The sequence below is a fragment of the Cyprinodon tularosa genome, unplaced genomic scaffold, assembly GCF_016077235.1.
Source record: "Cyprinodon tularosa strain WSP-4 unplaced genomic scaffold, ASM1607723v1 ctg984, whole genome shotgun sequence".
Taxonomy (NCBI): Eukaryota; Metazoa; Chordata; class Actinopteri; order Cyprinodontiformes; family Cyprinodontidae; genus Cyprinodon; species Cyprinodon tularosa.
Window position 1 is genome coordinate 162,043 of NW_024039767.1, and position 22,322 is coordinate 184,364.

The 22,322-nt window shown below is 38.6% G+C and overlaps 1 protein-coding gene across 1 annotated transcript; it reads right to left on the reverse strand.

The window, feature by feature from the left end:
- Nucleotides 1-15,462: 15,462 nt before the first annotated feature.
- LOC119777168 (BMP/retinoic acid-inducible neural-specific protein 1-like) lies at nt 15,463-22,083 on the reverse strand. Its single transcript, XM_038275969.1, has 3 exons — nt 21,957-22,083; nt 18,995-19,054; nt 15,463-18,693 (listed from the first exon to the last, which is right to left on the reverse strand). Exons 1-3 carry the CDS (start codon nt 22,081-22,083, stop codon nt 17,522-17,524), a joined length of 1,359 nt encoding a protein of 452 aa, XP_038131897.1. The 3' UTR covers nt 15,463-17,521.
- Between the last annotated feature and the right edge of the window lie 239 nt (nt 22,084-22,322).

The following is a 22,322-nucleotide window of genomic DNA, read 5'->3' on the forward strand; positions in this document are numbered from 1 at the left end:
TACTTACTTTCACACCATTTATTGAAATGAACATTCTTTTCATGTTGGTCTCAGTAGAAAAAAATTGATTATCTGTGTAATTATACTCTTCCTCTCTCTCAACAAATGCTTTCTGTATTCTCTACCAGATCAGAGAGAGAATTTAAGTGAGTAAAAATGAGTAAAAAAATGGATTGGTGTAGTCATGATAGCCATTCTTAGGAATTATCCTGATGGCTCATTTCTGCAGCATGCATAGCGGTTTGAGTAATGTCAGTCACCTATAAGGAAAAGAGAATATGCAGATTTTTCCAGATAATCTCCTGGTCAAGAAACAATTGAGATGCCTCTGTTTTGCTTCAAAAATGAGGAATTAATAGAGATAAAGAAATTCCTCCACTGTAGGAAGGCTTAAATCTTTTGAGTGTTTCTGTTGAGTTACTTGGTAGTTGTTGTCGTACTGTGTCCCTTTGCAATGTGACTCTTTGAAAGCCTGCTGTGATACATTTCATTTCTTTCTTGTAATTGTCAAACATCTCTCAAACTAAAGGCCACCATAGATAACTCTAAAAAAGCACATTATAATAATAAAAAAAAACGCTTCTGTTCCTTGGGCATGAAGACGCATCAAGGGCTTTTAAGTCACTTCTTTCTGACACTATGCTCTATGACAGCATTTCACACCTGAAATACTTTATTCTCATATTTTTTGTGTGGCTTGTCACAATATTCACTCTGTAGAATATCCTTAACATCAGCACTCACATATTTCTGTCATCCACAACTGTTAACAAGATTCAAGCATAACAACAGCCTTAAGGTGTTTGCAGAGTAGTGTCTTCAATTATCAGGAGAGCTACCTGCCAGGTTGTGTCTAATTCCTTGCAAGGCGAGAGTGTACACTAACAAGTGTGTTTATTCCTGTCAGCTGTTTTTCTGCCCAGAGGAAAGTACAAATTTAGGCTCAACTATTGCCTGTAAATCGACTTTATTTATTTGACATTTATTTCACTTAGCCTGGCTTGTTCCCCACTTATTTATTATTACACAGTGTTCAGTCATCACAGGGTTTTTTTTCCCTTTTGAGTGGATACTGTGTTTGGTGAACTTCCTGGGAAAAAAATATAACATAAAAAATAATAATGTACACTACGTGAAAAAAATTAGAGTAAATTATATCTATCTATCTATCTATCTATCTATCTATCTATCTATCTATCTATCTATCTATATTCTAAAAAGTATAAATATGTAAAAATAAATTTGAAGAAAAAAACATTTCCAGAGAAAATAAATAAGATAATACTGGACAAGACCATTTATTACTCATTTATGCCTATCCTCTACCTGAGCAATCTACACTATTTATTTGCTTTCAATGAGTGATGTAAAATTTTGTGGAATTTTTATCACATTTAAAACACTGTGCTGATGCAAGGGTTCTGTCTTCTTGCAGTTTTCTTTAGGCGTCAAAATAGTGCTGGTGTGTGAACTGCTGTTTGGCAATTAACTGGCATCAAGAACTTTTGCTTTAGCTGATGTGGGAGGAGAGGTAGCAGACTGTGTTAGTACAGATTAGGCATTGCTGTATAATCATCTAAGTAGTCAGGAAAAGTTTCCCAGTGGAAGTTGCAAAAAACATCAGAAATATTCAAGTACAAGTGTATAAATGTTGCTAATTCAATTATACCTATGGTCCCGGGGGGTTGGGGGCCTCCTGGAGATCCATGCTTGGGGGCTGTTGGGTGTCTGTGGCTCCAACGACCAAAATTAAAAATTTTTATGGAGACAACTTATGGAAATGAACACCTCACACATACATGTACACATGGGTTTTAAGATTTGGGTGTTTGCCAGATATACATACACTCAGTTGGATGTAGTTTAAATGCATCTGGTATCATCCGTGTGCTTTTTCATGTCATTACTGTCATCCCATATTTAGATTTTGTGATTTCCTTGATTTGTTTAACTTTTCAACAGGGCTAAAGGAAGACTTCAAATGTTTTGACTTGTGTTAACTTTATAGCCACTTTGCCTCCAGCGCAAAACAGCTATCAATAAATCACTAAGCTTTAAATACTCAATTTGACATGAGATTTTATTAATCTGCATTTGGTCAGAGTAGCTTTTTAACTGTAGGATTCAATGAAAGTAACTACTAAAACTAAATTACACTGCTATTTTCTTTTATTATAATAACCAGGTAAATCTCAGATATTTATAGCAAAAAGAGAAACATTTTTTTTTTTATCAAAATGCTATTTGTTAACACTACTCCACATGAACACAGAAACATAAAGCAAGCAGAAGCAAAAGATTAAATGATGGAAGGATGCCAATCAGCCAACAGTGTCCAAATTTCGTATCCAGGGGTGATGCTGGGAAAATAGTCAATGCATTTGTTACTTCGAGGCTAGTGATTCTTTACTATGAGGAAGTTCACAAACTTTAGTTTAAAGCATTCAGCTGATCCAAAATGCTGACAGACTTGTCCCCTCCGAGATCCCTTTTCCTGGCTTCCTGTTAAATCCAGTATATTTCTCACATATAAAGCCTTTAAAGCCCAAGATCCATCCTATATCAAAGATCTGATCATTCTGCATGTCCATAATAGAGCACCTGGATCTCAATCTGGAGGTTTATTAGTGGTTCCTAAACTTTCTAAAAGAAAAATGGGAGGCAGATCTTCCATTTATTAAGCTCCTATCTTATGGAGCCAAATACCAGTTTTAGTCCATGAGGCAGACACTGTGTACGCTTTTAGGGCAAGGCTTAAAAGCTTCCTTTTTGATAAAGCTTTTAGTTGGAGTGGCTCAGGTTATCCTGAGCTATCCCTACAGTAATGCTGCTATAGGCTTAGACTGCTGGAGGACATAGTGCCCCCTTTTCATCATTCCGTTTCATTCTATGTCTATTTTCCAATTAGGCTATATTTGTTACTGTAGTTCAAATCTAAAGTTATGCTCTCTCTGCTTTTTCTCATCATAGTAGCTTCATCTAGTCTGTTTCTGTTTGGCTGTGACATCAATTTGGAGATAAATATCAGATGTGTTGTTGCCATCAAATACCTTGTTAATAGGTGTATGAGCTTGGAGTGTTTTCCAGTGTAGTCCTGTTTATATTACTGTGAATAACTGTATGTGCTCTTTAAGATACAGGGACCTGGGTTGGAGCTCATCTGCCTGGCTGTGTATTTCAAGGATGTTTCCAGCCTGTGGAGCTGGTTGACAGTTGCCTTTTGTATCTCTGCTTCTTTCCAGTCTGACTCGGCAGATAGCCGCTCACACTGAACCTGATTCTGCTGGAGCTTTCTTCATGTTAAAAGGCAGTTTTCCTCTCCGTTATTGCTACAGTCATGTATGGTGTGAGGGGTTGCTTTTGAGTCAATGAGTCAATGCAATCAGCTGGTTTTCCTTGGTTATAAAAATTTGAACCAGTCTCACAGTATGATCTGGTTCAATTGTTTCTATAAAGTGCCTTGAGATAATTTGTGTTGTTGATTGGTGCTATAACGATAACCTTAACTTAACTTAGCTCCTCAAAAGCTAACTTTAATATGGCTGTTGAATAGGTGCTAATGCTACTTTCTTTCCTCTAATTCTATCTATTTCCATTTCCCTACCTTTCTTCCTCTTTTCTTTTTTGTCATTTTTTCCATAACATCTATATGAATTAAAGCAATTTCTAAAAGTTAAACATGTGTATCAAATGGAACCTTATAGTGAAAGCCATAATGCTCCAACTGTAAAAGTAAATATATTTTGCCTTATGTTGACACTTGGATGCTGGTTCCAAGTGCCATACTGCCAGATGGACACATAAAAAAGAAAAAAAAAAAAAGAAACAAAAAAACAAAGAAGATTAAACGAAAAAATAAGATTATTCTTAATTGGATTAAAATAAAAATAAGAAAGATCCAGGAATCCATGTTTTGAAGGTGCTACATTACAATTTTCAATTTTTTTCTGAGAGGCTGTTTACTTCACAAAAATTAATATACTGTATCTGAAAGATGGATGTGGAAAAACTAAGATAATCTGTAAAACAAAAAGAGAAACTGGACTGCACAGTAAAAAGAGAATCCTAAATACTGCATCTTAAATTCTTTCTGTAGGCAATTGTTCAGACCTTCAAACTAATCTCTGTTATGCATTCCAAAAAAATAATCCCATTATTGTCTGAAAAAATGCTTTAAATTACTTCCACACCTTCGACTCATTTTGTCACGGACTAGAGTACTTAAAATAGCCTCATGTTTTGCCACTGCCGCAAAAAATGTATCTTGATCTTCCTTACAAGCCTCAAGAAAGAACAGTATATTAGTCTTAAAGAGAGAATAAAAAGCCCCTATGACATTTTCCAATTTTAAGGTCTTTCAGACCATTCTTCTAAAGTTCTATGAATTTTTGCTTAAACTGCTGATCTTTCTTACATTCAAAGAGTTACAGTCAGATACTTAAACATACAATTGAAAAGACATGTTTTCATATAATTCACACAAAGGGGCATCTTTCTTTTCTCCCTAAGATCTACATTTCTCTTTCCTTTTTGTACATAATGTATTTTTACTGAATCAATAGTCTAGTTAACAAATGACAGAACGATGGAAAATACTCGATAGAGTATATTTTTTCCAACTTTCTTCAGGTAGCATCTAGTCAAATTCATTTTTAAATTGTAACTTATTATTCTAAAAGCCTCTAAAAGTTCGCTGGAACTTTGGTTATTATCAAAAACGTGATGGATGTATTAATGATTATGATATCTATGTATAATGACTATAATTCTGTATATTTTTGTGCCATAAGCCATGGTATTCATTTGAACACTTGTGGAGCAAAATGCTTTGTTCGTCTCTGTTCAGAGGGGGTGCATCTTAGTTGCACCCTGCAAAGACTCTTACAAGAAGGTGTTCCAAGATCGTAAGGACATGTAATCCCTAATTCCTAACTCCACACGATAAACTATAGTTCTATTTTACAAATTATAAACCTTAGTTCTAGATGATAAAACTTTTAAATAAAAATTAGTTCTTTGTTATGTAGATAAGTTTATATCAAGTATTTACTCAAGTTCAGTACCCTGTAACTTTCAAAATCTCCATTGTCCAACACACCTAAACCAAATAACTTAATTACCTCCTCAGTTAAAATCAGGTTCTATTTCATCGCTCCTGACTACCAGAGGCAGTGCTTCAAGCAATGAATGATCATTCTTCCTCATGTACAGGTCGAGTACACTGACAACAAAGTGACCTGCCGGGGACCCACATGACTCTATATAGTCACATGGCATGCAGTATTCAATTCCCTGTTGTTCTTTTTCGCACGCAGGTGTGGTGGTGTAGGGCTGCACAAGCTGTTTCTTTCACCCTGACCAGGTCTGCGGTTGCTGCTGCAATAACTGGTAAGTTTTTTTCTTTTCATACAGCAGTAGTGTACTGCTCGCATTGATTTACTACTGTAATTTTTGTGGCTCTTTTGACTCACCAGTAGCGTTTCTGCTCGTGTCAAGTTATTGATAAGTTTGTTTATCTGACTCACCAGTGGCGTTTCTGCTCGTGTTGAGTTCTAAAAGTTTGTTTATCTTACTCACCAGTAGCATTTCTACTCACGTTGAGTTCTTCTATAAGTTTGTTTATCTGACTCACCAGTGGCGTTCTCTGCTTGTGCTGAGGTAAACTTTGGTTAATAATTGGACTCGGGCTAATCACGCCTCACGCAGTATGATGCTGGATAATTTTTGCCGCTCAGCTTTTCTTGCTCTGCTTCAGCCCGACGACGGGCATGATTTGTGCCCCTCCTGTCTTGGTGTGGAACATCTCTGGGAGGCGCTGTCGGGTAACGCTTGCCCCAACTGTTGCATCATGCCCTGGTCGGTCAGACTGGAAAGGTTGGCTGCGCTGTAGCAGCCTACCGACTGAGCGGACACTATGCTGCTGTTGCCGCCAGGAAAGGCGATGTGCAAATGGCCTACTGTGGCTGCACCTTCAGGCCTCTAGTACAAGGCAGCAGCTGGCAGGACTTCAGAGACGCGATAGCACTTGGGCAGCTGGAGCTCCTTCAGGGAGGACCTCGCACAGAATCCTTTCTTCCATGAACCCCAGGGTCTAGTGTCAGGTCAGAGACTGGTACAAAGACCTCCTCCAGATCAGGGAAACCAGGCTCGATACCAAGCTGGGGCAAGGTCTGGTCGGCATCCTCCCCAGCCTTCAATTGGCCGGGGGCCCACAGGTGATGCCTTGGGGCCTGAGGTCAGTTATTTTACCCTGGGACCTTGCTGGCCAAGGCCGTTATAGTGCCTGTGGACCTCCTGTGGGATCCAGGGGGCTTTTATTCCCTATATTTTTTGGTTCCGAAGAAGACCGGGGGGCCTACGTCCATTCTTGGACCTCAGAGGCCTGAAAGTTTACTTGAAGGTGTTGAAGTGTTGCAGGCAATTTCTCTGGGCAATTGGTTCACTTCCATCGATCTCAGGGATGCTTATTTTCATCTTCCAATCGCTCCGTCCCATTGGTGGTTTCTTAGTTTTGCCTTTCAGGGGAGGCACTTCCAGTTCAGGGTCCTCCCGTTCAGACTTTCGATGTCTACCAGGGTGTTCACCCGATGATTCGCAGTGGCCCTCTCTGCTCTGCAAGCACAAGGATTAAGGATCCTCCCGTATCTGGATGACTTGGGCATTTGGGCTCACTCGTTTAGTGCTCCATCACGTAGGAGGCTTGTGCTTGCAGGTGAACATGGAGGAAAGCAGTATGACTCTCTCACAGGAGACTATATTCCTGGGAATTGCCATGAATTCCATTGCAATGACTGCTTGCCCATCACCCTGGTGGGTGAACAGCGTATTGAGCATGCTTCCGGAATTCAGGCGTAGCATTGCCCTGCCTCTTGTGTGATATCTTGGTCTTTTCAGCATTCTTACAGCTGCATCTGCCATAGGGCCCTTGGGGCTGCTGTCATTGCGTCCCCACCAGATGTGGTTTAAAAGCTTGATTATGGACCCACACATAACACTCATTGTCTCAGAAGACTTTGGGTGGTGCCTCTGTGTCTTCAGTCTCTGTCCCAATGGAGGGTGAGGTCGTTTATGACAACAGGGGTCCTGATAGGCTCTCTCCCGTGTTGTTGGGAAGTTGTGTTTACAGATGCATCCTCGACAGGTGCAACATGGCGGGGTCGAATGGCACAGGGGACATGGCTTCAGCAGCAGAGCAGGAAACACATCAATGTCCTGGAATTACAGGCTGTACTTCTGGCTCTTCAGAGCTTTCTTCCAGGCTTGCAGGGGAAGCATGTGCCGGTCAGGTCAGACATCACCACTGTGGTTTTTCATATCAACCGACCAAGGGGGGACCAGGTCAAGGAAACTGTTGTGCTTGACTCAACAGCTGCTGACCTGGGCAGCTCCATACTTGACCAGCCTCAGCGCAGCCTACATCCTGAGGCCAGAGAAAGTGCCAGCAGATTTTCTATCACATCAGAAGCCACTTCCAGGAGATTGGAAGCTTCACCAATAGTGGTGGTGGAGTGCATCTGGAAGGTCTTCAGCAGGGCAGACATGGACTTCTTTGCCTCAAGGGATGTATTTCACTGTCCCCTTTGGTTCTCCTTGGATGACAGCAGCCCTCTGGGCCATGATGTGCTGGCACATGACTGGCCCCCAACCTTTCTTTATGCTTTTATGCTTTTTCAGACTCTTGGAAGGGTACGTCAGGAAGGGCACAAGGTTCTGCTGTTAGCCCCCTTCTGGCCAGCGAGGACTTGGTCTCCTCTACTGCATGAGCTCAGCTCTGGCTCCCCTTCAGGAGGGATCTTCTCTCCCAGATGGCCCCCGCAAAGCGCAAGGAGTCCACTTTCGCAAGATACACTGGGTCAGTAGGGCACACACACCATGTTCCACTAAAAGGGGTTTGAGTTTATACGACAAGCAGATCACAAACTATTAACCCTAAGATTTCAGATCTTTTTTTTAACACCATCATTCCTGGCCCTGTTGAAGGTCAGAATATGCTCTCCCAGCTGAGCATACCTGATTACACCTGTAGGTGGATTAAACTCTCTTTTCTCTATTGAAAAAAAATATATATATCGCACGCACCTGCTTCTCCAGCTTACAGCTTTTTATCATTAATTAACATCATTCCCCTGATCTTTGCCTTTCAAGGTCACTGGCTGGTTTTAAACAATTTTCTGTCAAGGGGATTTAATCAGCAGATTTTGCATTGCTTTTGATGGATAAAATACGCCGTTCCTGCGTGTCTGGTGCCCTTTCTCAATGGCTACAGGCGCTCATGTGCCCTCCATTCAGCACTGCATGCGATTATGGTGCCCTCCAACATCACGGTGGATGCCTCACGACACCTTCCATCTTTGCCGCAGGCGCCTCACGGTGGCTTCTATTTTCGCAGCGGGCTCCTCATGGAGCCTTCCATCTTTGTGGCTGGCACCTCATGGTGCCTACAATTGTGGGTGTTTGTGGCGCCAGCATCATGGCGTACATTTTATGCTCTGTGTGTAATCATCCTGGCACTGGAGCTGATTCTGTTCTCAATTAACACTCCGGTTCAGTTTACGCCCTCCTTGCAATTAACTTCTACTGGTTTCACCTGGCGCCACCTGCATATAAGCTCTGTCCTGATCTGCCTCCAGTGCCAGATCATTTCGAGCCAGCCTGGTAAGAAGCTTCCAGCCTTTCATATTGAGAACCTGTCTGCCTGCCTGCCAACCGACCTGTCTTTGTCTCCTGATTCTGAGCCTGCTTGATCCCTCTCTGGATTTGCCTGCCTGTCTGAGTCCTGATTCAGGATCCCAGATTGAACTCCTTTTCTTCTGAGCCCTTTTCTGCCCGTGATTACCTGAGCCTGCCTGCCCCCTTTACTCTCTGTGTTAATCAGGAAATTGGACCTGGAACTTGAAACGGAAATACTCATTCATATCCTTCATCATATCTACTCGTACTCGTCGTCTCCCGCTTTATCCGGGACCGGGTCGCGGGGGCAGCAGACTAAGCAGAGACTCCCAGACTTCCCTCTCCGCAGACACCTCCTCCAGCTCCAGCAGATTGTATCAATTGTTTCTTCTGTCTTTTCTCTTCATGTGAGTTTTTTCAGATTGAAATGGAGCCTAGGCGAAAGTTTAAATAAAGAAACTGATTGCTCTCCTACATCCACCTGCAACACAGCCAATCAGCTTTGAACCACACCTCCACGAAAGCCAAATGGCATCCATCTTAAAAGGCCCCCGATCCGCAACTTTTCTGCTTCCTGGTGTGCGGTAACTGGTTACGCTGTATGACTTCATTCAGATGACCCTGTTTCAAGCCACCTCCAGCCCCTCCTCCACCATCGTGGCGACAATTTCATCAATTTCATAACTCCTGGACTCTTACTGCATTTCACGTCTAATTTCAACTAGTGTTGCACCGATACCGGTACCAGTATCGGACGGGGCTCCGATACTGCCCTAAAATGGTGGTATCGGTATCGGCAAGTACCAACAAATAGGGCACAGATACCATTTTGGGAGCCAGAAGTTTATTCAACTATTGTCACCCACTCCTGGTAGGCAATAAATAGTTCTACTGGATTCACTTTGTATTAGATTTTTTCCTGCTTCACAAAGGTAGGCAGCAGCTTGACAAAGCCATGATGGCAATTATTTTACATTATTATGGTATCGGTATCGGTATACTGCACAGCCAGGTATCGGGTATCGGTATCGGGGCCAAAAAATGGCATCGGCGCAACACTAATTTCAACCAGTACGACAGAAGACCACCATGTTGAGCCTGGTTCTGCCAGAGGTTTCTTCCCAATGGGGAGTTTTTGCTCTCCACTGTCACGCCATACTTTCTCATCATGGACAGGTTCTCTCAACCTGTGTTATCCAAACTGGACTTCCATCTTCCAGGTGCCTGATTGAAGGTCTGGTGCCAGCTCACGCAGTGCATTGGATCTCCCCCAAAGCTCAGCATACCGTCTCGCTAACCAAGGTCTAACCAGAGTCTACAGACTGACCAACTTCCACCACCAGTTTCAGGCCTGGGGGGAAGCATCCCCTATTCTTTACTTCTGTTCATCCATATCTATCAAAATTAAGCGCTATATTTCCTGCCGAGGTCTGAGCACCAAAGAAAAGTAATTCTATCAATACATTTCTTCTAATTGTCTTTTCTCTTCATTTGAGTTTTTCAGATTGAAGTATCTATGTGAATTGTATATTTTTTTGTCTACGTGTAGCACATCATCATACAGTAGAAACAAATTCTTGCCTCGTGTAAAGCATTACTTGGCAAAAAAGCTATTTCTGATTCTGAGCATCCAGCAGAAATTACAACCAAAGAGCTTCAATGCAGAGAAGAAATTGTGATACAGATTTTAGCAATCAAGTGAAGAGTTGGAACACCTGATGCTGATGAAGGCAGAGGGAGTTGAGGCGAGAAGAGGAATTACTTAGAAATGAAAATGAGAAAAGATACAAAGAAAGCCAGGGAATACAACAGGAAGAAATTTAAAAGTACAAAGAACATTGAAATGAACTAAGAAGCTAATAAACGATGGGATAAACAAGAATAACAACTTGGATAAAAGAAAACCCTAAAACCCAACCCTAAGGATCACAACAAAAATGGCTTTTTATCTTTACTGATATTCCATTTTACTGGAGTGCTATCTAGTGGTGCACTACATGAATTACAAATGGACAAAAATGTGCTATGGTCCGTCTCCATTAGGCACAGGACCACTATGGAACCCACTGAGTGTCATAAATGGGTCATAAAATTTCATAAATAAATTACAACTACTTAAATGTATTTTGCTCCAAGCCCCTGCTAGGAGCTGAGGTTGCCTCCTGATGTGACTTTGGCAGAAAATAACAGCAACTGATACCTGTACTTGACTACCGTGTTTCTTACATAATGCTAAAAAAAAAACATTCATTGTTTATTTACTTACCTGTCAAGAAAGTCTGCAACTTCCTTGTTTTATAGCCCCACTTCCTCATTATTTGTCTCCACCTTTTAAAAGCTAAGCAGATGTAGACTCTCATCTTCTACTGGTTATTGGTTATTTTCTTGGTTTCACTGGGAAAGAGTTGGGTTGGTCCACTATTTAAACTGAAAACAGCAAGTAGAATGATCTCCAATCATTTCTGCCTACTTCTCGATCATCAACACATCTTCTTAAATGGATAAAAAACACCAGTAACAAGTTTTTTCCCTTTACACTACTGTTATCAAAGATGGCAATGCAACATGGAGACTTCAATTGGTAGTACCACCACCTTTGTTTTTTTTTTTTTTTATAAACAATTTATTCTAAGCTATGAGAACACTTTCATTTTTGTTGTGATTGTTATTAGACTTTGGCGGAATATTTAGTTATGAAAGCAATGTTTATTTTTTTGCAAAAAAAGAGTGAAATTAAATGTACACTGTTCCTGTAAAACAACAATACATCTGCCAGTCTTGTTAAATTTAACATACTATCATAGCTGATTAGAAACAAAGAACAAAGTAACACCAACTTTAAAGATATGACAAACTTTACTATCTATTAAAATTTGTCATAATTTTGGGACTTGCAAGTGCAAATTTATTAATACATATGCCCCATTTACACTAGCCTTTTAAAACCGTGCCGAGAGCATTTCGAGCATGATAACTAAGATCACTGTTGAGTGTACTGGAACCAAACACAACCAAACCACACTAAATCTAGCATCGACTAGATTCCAGCATTGTCTGTCGCTGCTAAACCTGCCAATGGCACCAATGCTGCTTCAACCAGGCCAGCCTCTTCAACCCAGGGGGCTACCACCCTCACAGCATCATCATCAACGTCCTCTTCCTCCCCTGAGCCAGGAGAAATGAGTGCTTCAGGAGCTGGAGGCAGTAGTAGCAGCTCAACAAAAACTGCTGCTTACCTTATCAATGCTGCCCTTTAAAAAATGAAATTGTCTAGAGAGCTGTTCTAAACAAAATTTCTTTTTGTTTACACGTGTGTATACAAAATGACCAAATTAATCTAAGTCTAAATCTAGTACTAGTTCAACAGTAGGGCTCGGCCAGTTCAGTTGTGGCTCGGTTCTCTGATAACAAAGAGCGCATCAGCAGATCTCCTTAAAGTCAGCTTCCAGTAGTTGCCGGTAATGCCCATCAGTAACTTTCTTGCCAAATGCCATAAAACGGAAGATGAAGAAGAACTGTATACAACAATTGAAATCTTCTCAACACTACATTTTATAAAATAGTGTCAAAAGAGCATGGTGCGACCAAAGGCTGCCTTTTTCGCCTGACACTAAAAAAACAATGAAATATCACAATTATAACCAAACATAACATCCTAATGTTACGGACGCCCTATTTCGATTTGGTTGATCCTCCCCTTCAACCATAGCAGTAGTTCATCACTTGGAGGCGAGGCACCATGCTAGCGTGATGTTTAAACGGTCGTAAGGAACCATGCATTTACAGTTAACTGATCCAAGCTCGGTCCAAATGTGGCACGGATAAGTTATAGATGGGTAATTCAAATGGGGAAATATTGCAAAATATCGAATTTGATTTCTATTAAAAACACCATAGAAATATACTAAAAAAAATTTCAATTATCTTTTTCAAAGTTTTTTTATGTTTATATTTGTATTTTTTTTTCTAAAGGCTGATAAAACAAAAACACACACTCATGCTGTGATTTACTGAAGTAAAGCTTTGATGCAAAATGTATGCAAATGTGGTCTTTACTAACAAAAATAAGAAAAAAAAATGTAAGATGGGGTTGTTGCAGTACAAATGTTCAGTTCCCTCGTCTACAGTACAATAACATAGCTTTGTTTTATCCTGCTCATGGAGACCTAACCTGAACTTCTTCCCTCCTCACAAATACCTTTGACTGCAGTGGCATTATCTATTAAAATGTACATGCCAATGTTTGCCGTTCATTACTCTTTATGCTTTTTTTGCATGACATACACAAAGCAGATTGCATCAAATATAAGCAAGCCTAAATACAAAAATAAACATCAATAGATGAAAGCCTTTTGCATCAGGTTTCAAATTCCCTTGCTGCTGCAGGTGATCCAGTAAAAATTGAGGAGAATGAGAAACACAATACAGCAAAGAACCATCTTCGTCCTGAACTGCTGTTGCATTCCTTCAAGCACTGTATCTGCACAATTTCAGTGCAGAAATCCACAAAAAAAAAAACTTTTTAAATGGAAAGGATCTGAATCATACTGTAATATGCATAGCTGTAAAAGTCAGTGTAATTATTTTTGCCTCAAAGTCATATGCTTGAAGATTTGCATTGACAGAAGTAAAGCATGCAACAGATTGTAAAATATTTACTACAGTGTGTTCAAACCTGTAATGTTCTGATTTCAAAAATTTTCAAATGTGTTCAAAAATGAGATGGACTTATAAACTGCTTTTTATATGCATGCAGGAAAATAAAAGTACTAAATGTATCTCTACTGTATAAATAACATAAACCTGATTTCTGAATTTTGGGAAAAGGAAAAAAAAAGCTAAATGTTCTCTCAAACAAACAATAACTAGTTGTCCATAGACTTAATAAATAAACAAATATATAAAATAAAATAAATGTTAATCATTTAACAAAGAGATCATTTGTGGCCAAGAGGATGCATTTTGTTTATACCGACAATAATAAAAGTATTTTTTTTTTTTATATATTAGCTGTATAGGTTTGGCTGTAATTAATGTAATGCTTTGTATACTAAATACCAAAAAGAAGATCTACAAACAAGCCTTTCACTTCTTATTAAATATAACATTTTAATGAGAAATAGATTATTATATGAAACATTCATTTAAAATTAGATGGTATAATAATAATCCCAAAAAAAGAAAAAAAAATCATACATAAGCAAGTTATTAGGTGTAAAAATGCTCAGACATATTTATGGATACATGTACAGAAAGCAACACTTTTGTAGCAAAATGCCATACAAGTAAATGTGCTTGTCTTATGGACCTTGCAAGTGGCTTAAACTAAATTGCAGTATACAGTATGTTTATCATATAAAACAGTCATAGGTGGTCATGAGTCTAATCAGGTATATAACACATTGGTGCCCCATAGTTTGTGCTAATGTACTTGGAGGGCATTTTTTGAAATAATCTTTGTATTTCCTTTCAGCATTGATCTTTTATGATAGTGTTACTGTAGCACAGCATTATTAATGTAATAGAGATTCTATTTACAAATATATTGTACAACAGAGGACAGAAATATCCACCATCATTTTGAGTTATCTGTTGTCTCTGTCTGGTGGTTAGTCACCTCCTCATGCACAAGCCTCTTTTTATGGTGTTGTCTTTTGTAGGACAGAAAAAACAATATATTTGATCTACATTAATGATCCTAAATAATTAAACTAAATAAGTGTTATTCCTTTTGTAAAACGTCATTTTTCCAGCTTTAAACATATTTAAAGGGATTGATAACAGGCACTTAATCATAATAATAATAATAAAGTAACAGTTCATTTGGATAGTCCATTACTGACACTGAATAAATATGGCATGCACTTCCGTGGCCAATTAGTGAACAACTTTGACTTTTTACTGTGTCTCAGTGTTTAAATTTTTATAGGAATAAATCATCTACACGTTTCATATCTTTACATTGTGAGTGCAATTTGTCAAGGTAGCTTCTTAAATGAGTTCCTTTTATGACTTGGGGATAAAAGCAAAATGCAATGTTGACCATGATTGTCACACTGGTTACAGCATTTTGCAGACATGTTAAACCTTTGACCATACACCTACATTAAAACTACAATGAAGACAATAGCTTAACATGCATGAGTTTCAGGTAATACTACAACACGTGTACTTTCAATTAATGGCAACTATTGCAGCAGCTTTGTTATGCCTGTTCTTTTATAACCAAGTAAATGACAATCAGTGGTGATTATATGAAACTATTCATGCTCCAGTGACTTTATCAGGACACACTGCCAGACTGCTTCTTTTAGTGGAAACTCACTAATGGGCACAAGTAAGAAAGTGTAACATGGAAGTATGTTAATTGAGACACAGTGCTTGTATTTGGATTGACTTGCAAACAAAATAAGGAAAGAGTCCAAAAATAGCAAATAATAATCTATATTTTAGAACTCCATCCTAACACTGTTGCTAACAGCTTTCTGAATGGGATGATCCTGATTAGGTGTCCAATATAAAATTTATATTTAACAGTTTTCTTAAATCATATTGCACATTTTAACCCAAAACCAGATTTTAGTTTCAATTTGTTGCTCAACAATTACCAAATAAGCAAGTACCTTCTTACTAAGATCACTTAAGAAGTAAAAGTGCTTTAACATAGACACATGGCGGGTGTAACAGTAACAAAAACAAAAAGATAATTAGGAAAATCACAATGACGCCAAGCCAGAGATGATTGCCTTTGATTCATTCTAGAAGAAAAATCTAGATAAATCAAGAAAAGGCTGTGGTTTGTTTGTTTAATGTATTAAAATCAGTTAAAATTGAAATTCCCAAAACCTATTTTATCAAATGTTTTGGAATTCCAATTTTTTATGTTGTTTGCATTGAGTCCTTCACAACACAAGGGGGTTTGCACATCTGTCTTGAATCTTTTTTTTTTTTATCAAGACTTGTTTCACAAAGACAAGAGCAGTTTTTGATGAAGAGGACAAGGAAATACATCACAAAAAATACACATCATGAGATTACTAGACATGAAATTAATAACAACACAACAAAAAACTTACATATAGGATTTACTGGAAAAATTGTGGTTTTCAAATATATGAGAACGATTTCAGGGCTGGTACATTTTACTCAAAAAGGGCTTCTAATTTGTGTTTAAGGGGACAACCTTGTTTAGTGTCTTTATTTTTTGTGTGATGCTCAAAAAAAGATAAATAAAAAATAAAATAAAAACACAACAGAATAACACACTAAGCTTGTTTTTGTAGTGAGCATTCAGTAGAGGGGCCCACCTGCAAATATCAACCACATTATAGGCGTTTCAGCATTGAATTATTAAAATAAAATCTGACCATTAATACATAGGTAGTGCTTTATGTTAAAGACTGAGTTACAACACAGTCACAGCTCTTTTTATACTGCCAGCAACATGCAGAAAATGTTGAACTTCATAGCTTAAAACATAAAGAGAATTTTTTACATATGGTCATAAAAAGCTTACAGAGTAACACTTTCAAAAGGTATTATAAGCTTTAATATAAGATTTTTTTCTTATTATTTTTCCTGCAGCACAAAATACAAGTTAAATGGCTTTAACAACACAATTTCACTCAACATGTTATGTCTCCACTCGCCATTTTTCTTTTTGCTGTGCTCTTGTCTGAAATCACTTGAAGTTGTTGAACAAAAACATACACATGGAACAGGTACAGGGTGAGCTTCATGACACACTGTATGTCTACCTCAGGAAAGTGTATGGCTTTCGGTTGTCTTGCAAATGTGCCTGAATGATGAATGTTTACGTTTTGCTCTCAGTGCTGAAAAGCTCCACAGATCAGCAGTATCATGTACATTTTGCAAAGCTGTACAAAATAGCATTGATTGTTATAATCTTCAGACCACAATATTGCGTTCACTCGCCGGGAGGTATACTGTACTGTTTTTTTTTTTTTTTTGAAAAACAAAAAAATAAAAAACAAGCAAAAAGCTGGCGTTTCATAAGGGAATGAGAGGGAGCATTCAAAATGCAAGATAGAACAGAGACGAGGGGTCAATCTCATATGACACATTCAATTAACAAAGTGTTAAGCATTAATGCAAAAAAGATGTTTACAGACACATTCACACACATTCAATCACACGTATGTATATATAAACAGCTGGCTTTTGTTTTTATCATGACTCTTCATTACTGCCTTGTCATGTGCCTCATATTTCAGAACAAGGACAGTTTTAAATTCCTTTCTAAAAGCAATGCTGATTTCCTGTTGTCTCTTAAATGTAAAAAATGTAATGACTACTTATTCACTAGAGCATTTAATTAATTAGAATGTATAAATATTTTATTCTAAACTGTCTGGTATGTTTGAAATACTTTGCCCATCCAGTGAAATAAACCGATGTCTGGTCTGCCCTTGTGTTTTTTTGTACCTTTAAAAATGTCAGATTTTTTTTCTGAAGAAAGAATGGCAGTTTCAGATGCAATCTTTGATCCCTTATGTTAAAATCAAGGCCTCCTTTTCCTCCAGTACATAGATTCGATGTTTTCTTTTTTCCACTTGTTCCTTTCAAGGTTCTTTAAGGAAATTACAGACATGCTGGGACAAATATGATACAGTCCATATAGAGTTTCAATTGATCTTTTTTATCTGCCAGAAAAGCTTTTCATCTTTACCCTTTTCTTGTTTTTTAAGAATTATACTTACAAAGTTAATATTACATCAAAAGGCAGAAAAGGTCAAAAAAGAAAAGCGAACAAAAATATGACTAACATTCCCTCATAGTTAATTAGTTTGTTGTTTCTCTGTTGATTACTGTTCTTATATTAATGTTATGCTCAACATAGTTTTGTAGTCAGGTGGTCCGATTGTTTGAGTATCTCTGTACTGTACATGTCCAAGGCATGGTTTACTCGTATCATCTCGCTGTTGTTTAGCTTCAGCCTATGTTTCAGCATACAAGAGAAGAGGTCCAGTTGTGGTTTGCCAGGCGAAGTAGGGGGTGCTAAGCGGTTAATCCGATCCCTAATGTCCAACAGCAGTAGCATCACAGACGAGGATGAGTAGAACTGAGCTCCTTGTGTATATGACTGGTTAACCTGCTGCACGGCGCTGCGCAACAGGTCAGCATTAAACCGCAGACTATAACCAAACACCTGGATATCTGAAATCTTAATGTAGATCTGTCGCTTGTTTGGGTCTGCCAGATCCACTGGACCCTGTCCTGTATCATTCCGGAGGCCAGTCGGAACCTTAGCACGGCTGCGCAGGTAAATGTGCACTGTTTCAAAGAAGGTCTTCCATCTGTTACCCAGAAGAAGAGTCCAGTTGAAGCACTGTGAGTTCTGCAGTCGTGTTTTTTCCCATCGTGGATAACCATGTTCGCCAAAGGGCATGCTCCAGCCTTCTGAGTGGCTGCCGCTGAAAGGGTTGACATACACAAAAAACATGGGATCAATACTGCTATTTCGCATCTGACAGATTTTCATTGACAAACCGATGATCATGTGGAGGTAGTCCATTCGATTTTTGTTACTTTTAAGAGTCAGGGACATGCGCTTGCGCCATCTTGGGTCAAAGAATGTCTCCAGCCGGATCTCGTTGCTAATGAAAGTGGTATGTATGTACAACCTTGAATCCATTTTTTGCAGCAGGTATTTTAATTCCAGGTCCTGAAAATCAAGGTCAGTTTCAAAACTTATGAACTGCTCACTACGTTCAGAGTCCACATTCTGGGGCTCACAGCGGCCACGGTACAGCTTGTAGCCCTTGTTACAGGAGCCACATTGTGAGATGTTGGCCAGGCTGCACATGGCACAGCTGTTGTTGCCACCTATGACACATGGGATTGGTCGCTGGCACAGAGTTGCACCTGTGTGGCACACACATGCCTTTTGGCTCTCCAGGAAGGTACCCCAGAACCCATTCTCATTGCAGTACAGGAAGGATTGAACCCTGTTGAGCCACTGCATCACAGACCTGGAGACAGAAGGACCAAAAAGAAAATTAACAAAGAATTTCAATCAGATAAACAATGTTTGTCTTTTTTTTTTTTTTTCTTTTTTTTTTTGGGACGGACTTTTGTAAATATAACATTCAGCATCGAGTTTGAGAATGAAAAATATGATTGCCCCGAAGGGAAAAGACTTTTCCTATGAAGGAAGCATTAATTGCTATTCTTATCTTGTCTTTCCTTTCCCTCCAGTCATCTACCCTTGTAATTTTGATATTTCTGCAACTTATTTTTTAACCATAGCACATGATTCATATTTCTTTTCTCTAGCAAAGAAGGCTGGTCAAGGATAGTTTACATGTGTTAAAGATAGCCTCTGTGTATGCCCTTTGACGCCCTATCTCATCGGTTCTTTTCCCTGAAAAGAGATCAATTGGGACAAATTCTTTAAATAGCACATAACTTATATGTATAAAATAACCAGGAGACATGACAACAGATTCTGATAGAAATTGTAATCTTGCTCAGATCAGAGAAATTGCTTAGGGTTTACAGAATGGCAGCTGCTCACCTATGGGCTCACCTCTCAGAAAGTTCCTCTTAGTGAACTTACTTATAATTACTTGGAAGTGTGCATTAGGCCGAATATTGCAAACAAATGTGAGTGGGACTTCTGGACGAGAGTAAAACATTATTTGCGTCTTCCAGCATGATAGAGCCCCACGTCACAATACAAGAATGTAAAGATAGTAACCCAGAGTTTGTAAAAATTAAGTTTGGCATTAATGGTCAGTAAGTTTGCCTGATGTTTTCCCATCAATAAACTGTTTACAATCATCAAAAATCAGAGGGCAGGAGGCAAAAAAAAGACTAATTGACCCTCAAGTATAGATTAGGTAGGTGGGGTCACTGTTAATCAGGAATATTCACACAATCTTGATTTCCAGTATGCCAGGAAAAACTGTGACATTTTGGAAACATAAAGATCCGCACTGTAAACATGAAACTTGCACAAACTTAAAAAATTGCTTAATAAAGCATTTAAAATGTGCAATTATTGTAAAAAATGAATCAAACGACATTAAATCAGAAAACTTTGTTCAGAACAATATGCAAGTTTTATTTTCTTTTGGGCATTTTTTTGACTTTATTATGTAATAATATTAAGATATTTGTTAAGGTTATAGCAAAATAGCAAGGATATATTTCCTTAACACCCAGTAACAAATAACTTAAGAAGTGTGTAATGCTAAATTTAAAATATGGCTATTTTGTTGTATGGTAGATGAGCTCATCTTATATTAAAATAGTTTGACTCTGTATATGAATAATTTAAGTGAGCATATAAACTGGATGCAAATGACTTGGCTGGGAATGATACAACTCCATATCTGTCCCTATTAATCATTTGCATGAAGATTTCTAAGTTCATTGTACCTGAGGTAAGCTATTCAACTAATAAAGGAAATGCACTAGCAAATCTATTTAGGGTTCCACTGTGAGTGTTCTCAATGAGAATTTATTATCCTTGTAATATATGAAAGCATAGTGGTATAAACCCAGAACAATGATAAACTTGCTATATGTAGCTTTAATTATAGCAACCTAACTATCCAGTACTTACTTATTCAAGTTGAAATATATTTACTAAGTAGATATATTTTACTGATTGGGAAAATAAACTGTTGAAATTTAGAACTGTAAATCTTTTTTGGATTACTTTAGCTAAATGCTCCATTTAATTGTGCTTAAATAAGTAAAACAAAGAAGCTGTTTTATTATGTTAGATTTTGTAATTAAACTGAAAGCTGTGTGGGGTTGGAGTAATTTTTTGGCCCCTTGGTACGAATACATATTTAAATAAGGAAATTAAATATAACCTGCTTCTTGAGGCGTAATTGTGGCCAGCTACATATTACAGGACTTCTATTTTTAACTGAGGAATGAATATACTGTTTGTTTGTTTAATTCAAAATGCCCAAAGAACTAAAATACAGATAAGTATGTTACCAAGACAACACAGCATCAGTTTTTTTTTTCTTTTTCTCCTTTCCCTTCTTATAGCAAATTGCAACACATACACCTACTGTAAAATCTAAGACTGCCTATGAAGGAATAGCTTTATTATCCTTTGTGTGTTAAATATTTTCAAACTAGACAATCACAACTTATGGTGGGTTAAATTCTGCTGCCATGTGTAGAATTGATGTTCAAGTTAACAATAATTTAGGGCAGAACATATTTAAACCTTTCCATTTCACATGGTTTCCCTGAGGAAGCCCACTATATCCCACATTTGTTGTTCATATTGACCAGGCAGGTAGTGTTTCAAACTAATTTAGTGTTGGTGTAACACTAAATTAAACACAGCACTGGGGATATTTTATTTAATGCTTTGAAAGACTTTTAGTAGAGAAGTACAAAACATGTAATATGATGCAATATGGAATTACTTTGGTAATGTCCTCATTTGGGCAGGGTAATTCATTTCCCTTTAGGTGGCGGTAATATGCTATAGGTTTGCTGTCACACAGAAGAAAGGAGAAAGTTGCTATTGGCACACAGATCTAATCATTAAAGTACAAAAAAGTATTTTGCACACAACAGTAAGGGAAAATTTCTGTGACAGTGGCCTATGTAGAAGGAAGCTATTAGTTTCATGAAAACGTCAAAACCCTGGAATATGCTGGTGAAGATTCTCATTCATCCAGGTCATAGTCATTCCAAAACAGCTGAAAAACAAAATCCTGTGGATTTTTTTTTAGCTATTTTGGAAACCCTGGAATAAAACATCAACATGCTTTTGGTTTGAAAAAAACAAAAAATAAAAATAAATTAAAGCCACAAGTGGCATTGCGCGGCCCTCGCAGCTCGCACCGCCTGGTATGTTGCGATCGCTGGAACCAAGCGACCTCCACCTCCACGCTCCTTCCTAGCCTGTGCTCCTGCTCTTCAGCCTATACCTGCTGCTGCTTCTCTTTATCCTCCCCCTCCTTCTTATTCTGCTGCTGCCACTGTTTCTCCTCCACCTGCAGCCTCTCCTCCTCTTACTCATCCTCCTGCTAATGCAGCTTCTCCTCATCATCCTCCTGCCGCTGCTTATCTTGCTGCGTCTCCTTCTCCTCCTCCTGCTGTTGCTCTTGCTGCATCTCCTTCTCCTCATCCTGCTGCTGCTCTTGCTGCATCTCCTTCTCCTCATCCTGCTGCTGCTGTTTCTCTTCATCCCCTGCCTGCTGCTGCTTCTCCTGATCCTCTTCATCCTCCTTATCCTGCTTCTTTTCATCCTCCCCCATTCTCCTTCTGCTGTTTCTCTTCCTTACCACCCTCCTCCTCCTTGTGTTGCTCATTCTCCTCATCCTCCTGTTGCTCCTGCCTATCTTCATCCTTCCCCTCCTTCTGCTGCTTTTCTAAATCCTCCCCCTTCCTTCTACTTCTTCTTATTATCATCCTAATCATCCTCCTCCCCCTGTGCTCCTTCTCTTCATATTCCTCTTCCTGCTGCTGCTCTCACTGCGTCTCCTACTGCTGTTTGTTTCTCATCCTCATCATCCTTCTCCTCCTCCTAAAAGCATGGCTTTGTATGACTGGAGTTAACAGTTTGATGCTTAGCCACGCCCACATGCTTCCATGTAGAATAATAATTTTGATAACTTTTAAACTGCTATGACTATAGTCCATGTAAAGTT

Excerpts from the sequence above, each read along its gene's own strand:
- LOC119777168 (XM_038275969.1), bottom strand. The coding sequence starts at position 22,083 with ATGATAATAAGAAGAAGTAGAAGGAAGGGGGAGGATTTAGAAAAGCAG. Across the intron at positions 19,055-21,956 it reads ACACAAGGAGGAGGAGGGTG|GGAAAAGAACCGATGAGATA; the intron begins GTAAGGAAGAGA and ends ATCTCTTTTCAG. Across the intron at positions 18,694-18,994 it reads AGAGGCTATCTTTAACACAT|TTAATTTTCTTTTTGGTCCT; the intron begins GTAAACTATCCT and ends TGAAATTCTTTG.